Source organism: Cordyceps militaris (genome assembly GCF_000225605.1).
Source record: "Cordyceps militaris CM01 unplaced genomic scaffold CCM_S00005, whole genome shotgun sequence".
NCBI classification, from domain to species: Eukaryota; Fungi; Ascomycota; class Sordariomycetes; order Hypocreales; family Cordycipitaceae; genus Cordyceps; species Cordyceps militaris.
This window is the reverse complement of record NW_006271973.1, coordinates 627917-640120: the sequence shown is the minus strand read 5'-3', so window position 1 is coordinate 640120 and position 12204 is coordinate 627917. Positions and strand designations below refer to the sequence as shown.

The following is a 12204-nucleotide window of genomic DNA, read 5'->3' as shown; positions in this document are numbered from 1 at the left end:
GCACGTGGCGCGCGTCAAAGTGCAGCACGTCGCGGTCCGGCCGGCCCTTGATCTGCACGCGGGACCCGGGGCCGCTGCCGTCGCGGTGCTCGAGCGCGGCGACGACGTGGCCGCGCGCCGCGAGCCCGCCGAGGTACGCCGTGTAGTCGGTGCGGGACGAGGCCATGCCGTGGGAGAAGACGACGAGCGGGAAGCTGCTGCTGTTGCTGCCTGTCAGCGGCGGCAGCAGCGGGGCGTCGACCTTGGCCGGAATCTCGATGCGCCCGGCGACGGCCCCAGAGGAGAAACGTCAGGAGCGGGCGGACGAAGAAGAAGTCGGCGTGGGCGAGCCGCGCAAACCCGGCCGCGGTGAGGGACACGGGCCGCGGGATCCAGAGATGCGGCGGCGCGGCGGCCGGCGCGCCGCGCGCGACGGGGTAGTACAGGCTAAACAGGACCGACTCGAGCACGTAGGCGGGCTGGCCGGAGGCGCGCAGCGCCGTGGCGGAGAGCGTGCGCGGCGCGGCGACGGGCACCTCGATGTCGACGGTGCCGACGTCGTACGGCCCGGCGTGCTGCGCGGGAAGGCTGGACGCGAGCAGGGGCTGCCCGCGCAGCACGCAGACGAGGGCGTAGAGCGCGACCAGGTGGAAGACGAGGGAGCGCCAGGAGCGCCGCGGGCGGAGCAGCTGCGCGACGCGCAGCAGATGGCGGGCGGCGGCGCCCCGGCGGGAGGCGTAGGGCGGTGGCGAGAGCCATTTCGGGACGGCAGAGGCATGTGCGGAGGAGGCTTCGAGCAGCGGCGAGTCGGGGTGGTCGGTCGAGGTGAGTGAAGAGGAGGAGGAGGAGGCGTCGTCGTGAAAGGGTTCGAGCTCGACTTGCACGCCGACATGGTCGTTGGTGACGTCGCGGCGGCGCGGCATGGTGGGCTGTGTTTGCGGCCCAAGGCTGGAGAAGTAGTGGCGAGGAAAGAGGACGGGACTGGTTGGAAAACAGAGTAAGAGGACAAAAGCAGTTGTAACTAGGAGATGGGTTGGTGGCAAGAAGAGAGGAGGTAGGAAAAGAGGATGATTGGGAAAAGGAGTGGCGGTCACAGCGGCGCAAGTGTTTCCGGGGAGGCTTGCTGGTGGGGTTTTTTGGCTCCGGGACCTTCGGGACGAGGTGGAGGTCGAGGAGCAGGGAGGGTGACAAAGGTTAATAATCAGCTTCGTAATAAACAAATACGACAGGAATGAGGGAAAGGGAGCAATCCTTTTATTTTATTTTATTTTCTTCCTTGTCAAGTTGTCGACATCCTCCCTCCATGTCAGAGGGAAGCTGCAAGGCCGCCCGGACTTTGCCTCGGCCGCCCGCTTTTACCGGATCGGCAGGCCGAACCGCCCGTCGATTTCGTATTCTCCAAGGATTAGCGTGTCCCGCTCGTGTTCGGGAATAGGTAGTCGTCTTGTCTGACGCCGGCCACTGTGCCTTGTTGCTAGTTAATTATTAAGCAAATAAAAAAAAAGGCTGCAATATGTAGAGAAACCTGCCACCTGGGCATTATAAATCGAGAGATTCACACACCACGACGGCCGGAGCCACGCCAGCCCCCCTGCTACCTAGACGGCGATAATGCACAACCCGCAGAGGGTATTTCGGCTTTACCTCTAGCCCGATTGCCCGGGATACATGCTTGCTGCTCGCCGTCGTGGTGGATGTCGCTCTGCAGCTTGGAGCACAAATCCCAAGGCAAGTCCAGGTGGTTTCTCGTCATCATCATGGACAATCCGTGTCTCAACCCTCAGACGCACCCCCTACGTTGATCCGACCCCTCTTCCAGACAACCTCCAACACTCCCCTTTCCCACACAAAAAGACGCCCTGCTCCGCCCTTCCTGGCCCGGCACCAGCTCATAGTCAAACTGGTACAGGAAGTGGCCCAGCGACAAACGGCCTGAAGACGTCCTTGTTGTCTTCTCAGGGCCTCTCGTCGCGTAGCGGTCCGGGTGGCGGTAGGTGGCCCATTGGTACACGGATAAACCGAGTCTGGCATGTTGCTTCGGTCAGCGACTGCGGATCCGCGATTATAGTACCAGTATGATATAACGCCGAAAGAGGGTGAGCCCCAGCCTGCGCCCTATCTCACTCACACCTTGGTCTTGTTGCCAGGCCGTGGGGTTCCAAATGCAACTCGCAGTCTTTCCCCAGAGGCTGGGGGCTTTTACAGAGCTTGCACAAGTACGGCAGGCTGCAACTGCACGGGTGACACAGTACCGTCGTCACCTGGCGCTGTGTCTTGTTCATTATCTCCTAGCACCGCCACCGGACGGCCCGGTCCGGGCGGGTCAAGCCGGCCGGCCAATTGCACACACAATGGCACAACCAATGCGCCACGAAAATGGTTGATGGGAAAGAAAAAGAAAAAGAAAGGAAAAAAAGGGGACGAAGAAAATAGGCACAGCGTGACTGACAAGCCTGATCGTAGCCGGTAGCGTCGATGTGCACGGTCTACTGTGAGCCCATAATACTGGGAGACGTCGACAAAGTAATACGCTCCGAGTGTCATCGACTTCTCTTCTTAGACACACACAACGATAACCGCGGAAGCGAGAGTCCTCTGCCATTAATATTCGTCCTTCAAAATTCGCTAGATAATCATCATGTAGAGTTTTGCCGATTGTCCAAAATAACCCATCCCAACCAGGCATCTTAGTAAAACGCATATAATATACACCTCCAGTACTTGAAAAAACAACGTCCGACCAAAAAGTAAAAGAACCCAACGCCACAGTCATAATCATCAAGAGAGAAAAATGTCGTCAACATGTCCGGCTATATAGATTCTTTTTTGTGTGCACCACCATTTTATCCCCGCATTGGCTCATTGCCTGTATCCCAGGACGACAGATCCATTGCCTCCATGGGTCCCATATTCATCAACGCGCGCAAGACGCCCTCGTTTTGCATGTTGGCTGCCTGCTGCGCCGCCGCATTCATATTATCCCATCCAGTGCCGTACGCCATGGCCTGGCCTAGCTGCTGCTGCTGTTGCTGCTGCTGCTGCTGCTGCTGCTGATGAAGCTGATACGGTTGCTGCGCGGGGCTGAAAAAGTGCGCGCCAGTGCTGGGGAACTGCGGCGAGGCCGAGGCAAACAAGTGTGCCGTAGGACCAACCGGCTTGACCGTGCGTCCATCCGAGGCAGCACTCGAGTTTGGCGTCCGGTCGGTGGACTGGCCGTCGGGCGACTCGGTACTTTCGCCATTAACATCGCCAAAGCTGGAAATGTGCCCGCTGCCGTTGCCCGTCTTGTCGTACATGCTGCCCGAGTTGGGCGTCAGCATGGGCATTTGCTGGTCGACCGAGAGCCACGACTGTCCACCAAAAGCTGCGTTGCCGGGCAGACCCATACCCGACGGCTCGGAGACGGGCGGCGGCTTCGCATGGTCGTCCTTGTAGTCGCAATCTCGATAGGATAGAATCCCCTTGACGTTTTCAGGGTCATCGCACAACACACGGGGCGATTCATCTCCATTCTGTTCAGGCTGGGAGGGCAAGTTAGCTCTGTGCATGGTGGCGCGGATGGAGATACTTACGCTGTCACCGTTCCGTGGGAATGCGTTCTTCAACTTGGGTATTCTAGAGGCGAGCGCCTCAAAGTCGACGTCAAGTTGGACCAGGAACGATTCGGTAAGGGGGTTGCGCTTCTTGAGCGCGTTCATGGCGGATAGTAGGAAACGGAGAGCGTCTGCGGTTACATCGTCGTCGGGACGGCTTTTGAGATATTGCACGAATACGCGGGCGGCCACGTAGAGAGTAAAGGAGATGAAGGGGTTCATCTAGATTTAGTTAGCGACAAATGATGGAAAGAAGGACAGTGCAACGTACAGCTGTTAGATCCATGTGGGAAACGGTTCGCATGACGCCAGCAATTTCGTTGGCCGCCGTTATGCAGCGCACTTTGCTTTCAGAACTGAGGGATGCCGGGAGCTTGTGCGTCTCGGCTTTGAATATAGCGGCCTGATGCAGGCAAATCGTCGAAGTGTGAATGGACATGTTCATAAAGACGATGTTGGGGTTGGATAGGCCTGCTGGCAGCTTGAGATGGGACGGCAAGCCGAGTGATGTGTTGAGAAGGATATTGTCCATTTCGCGGTGGCGCTTCCAAAACGGGCCGTTGACATCGCCGTCAAACTCGTCGCTGTCGGGTCTGTGCAGGTGCACCAGATTGCGGCCAAAAATGGCCGCCAAAAGAACAATGGCGCCGAAAGAGGAGAGCTTGGCGGCGCCGCTGGGCGTGGTGCACTCGTCGAGGGTCTGTGTTTGCTCGGGCCGACTCATCTCAAAGGCCTCCTCCGAGGCAGGGAGCTTGGTGAGGATATCACGTTCGTCAATCGTCATGGGCCACCCGGTGCCGATGCTCGCATATCTGTCCTCACAAAACGCCATCCAGAAAGTTCGCCGTCGCTCTTCGCGCTCTGTCCAGTCTTTCGGTGGGGGAAGACACTGTTTCACGTCCAAGCCTGCGCCGTCGAGTCGATGCAGCCCGATCCTGTTTGGTCAGAACAAAGTAGAAAGGAGGGATTGTCATGTACGTACATTTGCGCCAAACGGACAGCGGCGCCTGTGTTGATCCACGCACGGGGAAAGTACATCATTTTCATTTCGTAGCAGGCCAGTAGGATATGTGCTTGACAGTGGGCTACTGAAATCATGTGCTCGCCAAAACCTTTGACGTAGTCGGCCTCGACATACTTGCGGGCGCGGGCATAGAAGAGATGCTTCAAGTCCGAATACTTGTCTGTGATGGAACTGGCCATTGTCCACATGGCATATCGGAGGCAGACGGGTGGTCGTTGGTTTGGTGCCCTACTCTGGTCAGTATGCGCACAGTACATTGCCAAGTCCAGAACCTACAAATTCATGGCAGCGAGGTAGCGAAAGCGGTGGATCATGGGCATTGAGGGGTGGATCTTTTCAAAATAGATTTGATGAAGCTCGTCGATGGCTTCCTGGGCAGGCAGGGGCTCTTCCAAGCCGAGGCCAATCATTTCCCAGCTAAAGCTGCTGTCGTCGGGGTTGACGGGCATGTTGATATTCGAATTGAAGTTGAAATCGTCGCCAGGGACGGCGCGCGGGGAGTCGGCGCTATAGTTCCAACGGTCGTTTTCTGGGTCAACGGTCATTGGCGGTTGGGGCGCCGCGGCCGGCATCTTGGGAACATTGGAAGAGTGCGACGGTTGTGACGGTTCTTGTGTTTTTAATAGTGTCTCAACTTGCTCTATACCGAACGGTTAGCATTGATTGGGTCGTGTCGCGGGGCGTGCGTGGGACGGACTTAGTCGTTCTTCGAGGGCCTTGACGTAGCCTCGCTTGGGGCCGCTCTTGCGTCTCTGCTCATCGTACGCGCACGAGTGGCCGAGGCGGGAGCAAGTGCTGCAGCTGGGTCGCAAGCCGTCGCACTTGAGCTTGCGCTTGCGGCAAATCATGCAGGCAAGCCGCTTGGGTTTGGGGACGGCGGAGTTGTCGGGGGCATTGTCACCGGGCGCATTGTCGGTGGGACTGCCGTGGGCGGCCATGTCGTCGACGGGACTGCCGTCGGCGTGGCCATTGTCGACAGAACCAGCCATGTCGAAGAAGTACGGAAAGCGTGTACGAGGAAGAAGTCTGCTGGGAGGAGGGGGGCTAGACGGGCGGCCCGTGATGGCAGACGCAGGGTTCGTCGAAGCCGAGTATAAATGGGGTCCGCAGCGACCGGTCGCGCGGGAAACAACGGTGGGAGACAAGAGAGAAGAGTCAAATAGGGCACCAACGGAGAATGGATGGCGGTAGCTTGCAGGGCCGAGAGGGAAACGATGATTGGAAGTTCCGTGGTGATGTTGCAGAGGAAAAGAGGTCAGCCGCGGCGCATTAGGCATAGGATGGTGGTTTGAGGGGAGCGGAGTTGAGTCTGGCAGCTGGCAGCTGGCAGGTGGTTTGTCGGTGGGGGGAGCTGAAGTGAGGAGCGCGGTTTGGAGTACTCGATACTTGATGGATGGTGCTGTGGGCGGTGTTCTTGGTGTGGCTCGTAGTATCTGGTACCTTGGGGGAACCGAGCGAGTGTCGCTGTTCTGCTGTGCCGCGCTGTACCGCGCTGTGATTTGTACGGAGTAAGTACAAGTAATTTGTACTGCACGTACGACTTTTCCTGGTCTGCTGAATCCGCAAGGCTTGGCCAACTTGGGGTAAATTGTCAAGCCGCTACTAAATTATAAATGGCAGCTATAACAGGCCGCGGATAACGGGGACACGCACCGCTTCTGTGCCTACTTTTTTTTGTGTTCCATGGACATTCTGAAACGGATCGATATCATGATGTCGGGTATTGGGCAGGTTCATCACTCCATATCTATAAAATGTTTCCTCCTGTTGCATTGGCAGGCGCAGTGACTCCGCGCACGAGTCATCTTACGATGCGATTGATCTCCGTAACTGGGTACCTCCTACCTACCTGTAGATAGGAACCTAGTACCAAGGTAGTTACCTACCTACCTATGTACGTACCGTATTTGTTGGGCACAAGAGTTTTTGGCAAGATGATGATATATTCTCTAGGCTAAGTAGGTGGCTTATACCCTAAGTAGTGCTTATATATATATATATATATAATAATATACCTTATTACCTATAGTAGTAACCTTACTATTAAATAATACTAAATAATCTTACCCTATATATAAATAGAAACTAATTATACTTTACTATATATAAAGAGGTTAATAATAATTCTTTCTAAATAAAGCTAAATTATAGGTATATATAAGTCTTATAATAAAAAAAAAGTATTATTTTAATAAAAAAAAAAAAAAAAGAAATAACCTAAAGAATCCTTATACTTCTATCCTATTTACCTTATCTATTTTATCCTTATCTATATTATCCTTATCTATATTATTAACTAACTTTAATATCTTTATATTTTACTTAAATTCTTTTATATATAGCTTAATTAATACTAAGCCTAATATACCTATATTTATAGGATTAATAAACTAACTATTTTTAAGATTAATAAACTAGCCTTTATCTATTCTAAATATATATTACTTCTAGTCTTAAATTAACTTAACTAGCTTTAGCTACTATAGTATAAGCTTTTATTTAGGCTTTAACTTTAACTTTACTATTTTAATTATTACTTTAGTTACTTTAATAGCTATACTTATCTTAATTATAAAGAATACTATATTTATTATATCTTTAGTCTTTTTTATTATTATATATTATATAAGGTTATTATTAAATTCTAGCTTTAGTATTAATTATTATATAAATATATACTTTACTTATTAATATATATAGCTTTTTAGGCTTTTTATTATAAAGATATTTAAGGTATAATTTACTATACTAAAGTAGTAGAATATACTAAAGGCTATATAGGTCTATTCTATAGGTTATATACTAATACTATTAACTATTTTTTTTTTTTTTTTTATTTATATATAATCTTTAATATAATAATAATAATTAAATAGTTTATATACTATATATTAAAAAGCTTATATTTAAATATAAAGATAGTATTAAATAGGTATTTATTAAACTTCTATATAACTATTAATATATTAATATATATTTATATAAATATAACTTCTTATTATATAATAGTTATATTTATTTTTATTATTTAGTATATAAAATTAATACTATATAAGACTATATTAAGTTTATTTATAAGGATATAAGCTATAACTTTATTAATCTAATTCTTTATAGCCTTTACTATCTTCTAACCTAAATAAGGTCTTTAGAGTTAATTCCTTACTATAATAGCTATCTCTTTTATAATATATATTAACTCTTTTATATAGCTTTTAAATAGCTTAGTATTACCTTCTAGGTATACTACCTTAATAAAGGTAGATAGTAGTATTATAAACTATTTAATATCTTAGTATAACTTTACTAAGGTAATATTTATTCTACTAACTAAGTCCTTTAGGTAGGTAAGTTCTTAGTATATTATCTTATTATTCTTTTTTAAGGTATTTATAATTCTATATATCTTAACTATATATACTTATAATTTATTAATAATATTAATCTTATTTACTATATATAATTACTAACTTAACTTACTTAATATTTTTAATAATCTTTAGCCTTTACTATTTTATATTAATTAACTTTATTTTTTATATTTTATTATTTTATTATTTTCTTTTTTTATTATAAAGTATTATAAGCTTTATTATTAATTTTATTATATAATCTTTTACTTATTTCTTTATCTTTAATATTATATTAAACTTAATTATATAAAGCTTAATTCTTATAAGTATTTTCTTAAGATTCTTATTCTTTAAATACTATTTTATAATATAAGCTTTATTTATACTATAAACTATTATAATAACTACTATCTATATAAGTATTTTTAACTTTAATATATTATATTTAGTTATTAGTAAATTATTAGTATTTTTATAGTTAAAAGTATATAATTATTATATATTTAATATATACTATTTAAAATATATTATTATAGGTAGGATATTCTAATTTAAGTATAATACCTACTATATAATAAGAACTTTTAATAATAGTTAGAATTTAGTATTTAATAGGTTAAGTAGCTTTATTAACTTACTTACTATATTATATAAGGTTTTTAAATTAACTTTATTATACTATATAAATATAGGATTTATATTATTCTTTAGTATTTATATATAATAAAGCTTTATAAGCTTAAGGTTTACTAGTAAAGGCTTACTTAGTATAGCTAGTATAGTTAATAAATAAGAAGTTAATATATAAGAGCCTTTTTCTTTTATTAGGTTATTAAGTAAATTCTAATACTTTATCTTCTTATACTTATAAGCCTTATATAATACTATAGCTATAGTTTTCTAGTATCCTAGTGTCTAGGAATAGGGGTATTATGATAATAAGGCGTATAAACTGTGTATATAGGGCCCCTATATAGACTAACCTAAGTCTAGTATAGTAGGGCGCCTATAGGTAATAGGCGTTATTATAGATATAGTAGAGGTAGTACTCTAGCTTTTTATTATAATAGGCTCTTTTAAGACCCTATCTATAATATTAAAAAAAGCTTATTATAGTATCTACTACTTAATAGCCTAATTTCTCTTTTAAAAGGGGGTAGTAATACCCCTTTTCTATAGTTATTAAGATATATTCTATATAATATATTACTATTAACTATACTAATATATATCTAGCTATTCCTTTACCTACTATTAACTATATAGCTATACCTCTAGCTATTTCTTTACCTACTAATAACTATACTATTATACCTACTTCTCTACCTACTAGTAACTATATAGTTATACTACTAGTACTATCTACTTTATTAGTAGCTACTATACTAGGTATTAAAAATACCTTATAGTTATTATAGTAGGAAGTATTAACCTTTATAACTATCTTAGGCTATATCCTATTTAGTTTATACTATCTATTAAGCTATAGATATAAAGAAAGGTTATACCTATTAGCTTATATACTTAATAAAGGCTTAGGTAGCTAGGCTAGCTATAGTAGTACCTAAGATAGATAATAAAGATAATAAGTTACTACCCCCTCCTATTATATATATACTATCTATCCTAACTATATAGGTAGGTAAGCCTAATAGAATACTTATATTACTAGGTATAGAATTATATTAAGATATTAATTATAATTATAATATAGTATACCTTTATATTATAAAGTATAAATTTAATATTAAGGTATCTTAGGTATATAGTATTTATATCTTTATAATATACTACTCTTAGTATAATATAAACTAGCTTCTATTAAATATAGATAAGAATATTAATATTAAGTATATTAAATCTTTTTAGGCTATTAACTCTATCTATACTTTCTTAAAAGAGTCTTAAGTATTTAATAATGTAGATAAGTAGCCTTACTTTTACTATACCCTATATAGTAGTACTAAAAAGTAGATTTTATTAAATTAGTCTTTTACCTTTAGGGATAGCCTTTTATCCTACTTTTAATATATATTATCCTTTATATATCTTAGTAAGTAAGTAACCTATTAAGAGGATACTACTAATTACCTTTATTAGTATAAGAATAATAGTTTAAGCTATAATATATACTTTATTATTATTATATATATACTATTATTTAGTACTAAGTAAATAGTAATACCTATAGAAAGAGGGGCTCTTATTACTAATAAAGGTTAGTCCTTAAAGCCTTAACTAGTTATAAATCTTACTATAAAACTATAAGTAATAACTATATTATTATACTAATATAAGTATTTAATAAAAGAATAAAGATTAACTATACTAGTTAAAAGCTAATATTATTATCTATCTTATCTAATTCTAGCTAATCTAGCTCTAACTAATCTATATTATCCTTTTATACCCTTTCTATATATAATAGTCTTTATAAGTCTATAAATATATAGTTACTATCTATCTACTTATAGTTAATATCTATATAACTATAAAGGTCTTTATTAGATAGATATATATAAGGCTTACCTTAGGTAGTAAAGTTAGTCTTTTTTATATACTTATCTATTATAAAGAAGTTATTCTAATACCTAAGTATTTACTTATAATACTTTTATATATCCTTCTTTAAAAGAAAAATATTATTAATAATAATATAGTCTTTATTATTATTAAGTAATAATATATTCTAATAGCTATTTATATAGTAGTAAATACTAAGCTAATAGGCTTATATAATCTTATAAAGTTATATCTTATTAAAGATATATAAAGACTTAGGGTATACTAGGTATAGGGATATATAGAGATTTTCTATAAGCTAGCTTTTAATCTCCTTAGGTAAGACTTAAGCCTTACCTATTAAAATAAATAGTATATATACTAGTATAAATAGCTAGAATATATTATCTATATAGGCCTAGATATTCTTATAGTAAAGAATTAAATTATATAATACTTTATTACTAAGATATAAGAAGAAGTTAGACTTATCTTTAAAGGTTACTATATCCTTCTATATTATAAACTTAGCCTCTTATTAAAAAGCCTTAGGCTTTTATATATTACTATTAATATACTTTATATTATATTTATTAAGGTATTACTAGATAGTAAGATAGCTTTTTATTTTTTAAATATTAAGGTAATATTAATTAATATTAAAGAATTTAGTATTCTTAATATTATACTTTTAAGGCTACTTACTAATTATATAGAAGTATAATATCTTATCCTTATACTCTTTTTATACTATATAAAAGTACTTAAAGCTAAAGGTTTTAATATTATTAAGGAAGTCCTATATAACTAGGAAGTACCTAAGGTATATAAGGAATATTAACTTTACTACTAGCTAAAACTAATATTCTATAGACTTTATAGGTATTAATAGTATATTATTATTATTATTAGAGGTACCTAAGATTACTAGGCTTAGTACTTCTTTAAAGATATCCTTAAGTTACCTAGCTAATAGTAGCTAATAGTTTTATAACTAGTTATATAATAGTATTATATAAAGAGTTATTACCTAGGATAGCTAGTTTAGCTAGGTGGATAAGATATTTAAATATTTATATAGGATCTATAGTATTTATTATAAAAAGAGAAAGGATAAGGGATATAATAGGATACTCTAATATTAGTATCCTAGCTATCTTATATATATTAACTATTACTACTAGTATGACTTAGTGATCCTATCTAAGAAATCAGGCTACTAGGCAGTAGATACTATAGCAAGCTTTTTTTAATATTACTTATTACCTTTATATATATAGTATTACCTTAATACTAGTTTAAGCTTATTATATACTATATAATTATTAGTATAGATAGCCTTAAAGATATCTTATTCTATAGTATATAGAATATATAGCTTATTTAGGTAATTTATAACTACTGTTACGGGCTGGGCTCTAGCCTAGCGCCTTCCAGAGTGGCCAGTGCGGAGCCCCTGAAGGGGGCCCTTATAGGTACAACCAGACAACAATCGTGCCAGTATTGTTATTACGAATCCTTTTGCCTTCCGTGGTCAAGTGGGTAAGAGGATTAGGGCTTGCGCCCCTGATGGCCGCGGGGCTGGTTGCCCCTGAAGCCCCTCTAGGGCCAGTCCGTCACATACAACAATACTACCCAGGGTCGTAGGTTTAAACCGTGGCGTGTGCAGTCATGCAAAAGGGGCTGGCGTACACGGTTTAACCTAGGCTCACAGGCTGTGCATTAGAGCCTAGGGGGTTGGTTTGTGGCCTAT

At 40.9% G+C, this 12204-nt stretch overlaps 2 protein-coding genes across 2 annotated transcripts in view; one reads left to right on the top strand and one right to left on the bottom strand.

The window, feature by feature from the left end:
- CCM_06588 (uncharacterized protein) overlaps positions 1-1177 on the top strand; it is a gene marked incomplete at both ends in the record, with an annotated part of 3083 nt that extends 1906 nt beyond the window's left edge. Inside the window, 3 exons of the mRNA XM_006671729.1 lie at positions 147-804; positions 844-976; positions 1024-1177. Coding sequence (XP_006671792.1) covers positions 147-804; positions 844-976; positions 1024-1177 — 945 coding nt within the window. The remainder of the gene's footprint in view (positions 1-146; positions 805-843; positions 977-1023) is intronic.
- Positions 1178-2822: 1645 nt separating this feature from the next.
- CCM_06587 (binuclear zinc transcription factor) lies at positions 2823-5585 on the bottom strand (the record flags this gene model as incomplete). Its single annotated transcript, XM_006671728.1, has 5 exons — positions 2823-3794; positions 3844-4507; positions 4555-4824; positions 4873-5236; positions 5294-5585. 5 exons carry the CDS (start codon positions 5583-5585, stop codon positions 2823-2825), a joined length of 2562 nt encoding a protein of 853 aa, XP_006671791.1.
- Positions 5586-12204: the final 6619 nt, after the last annotated feature.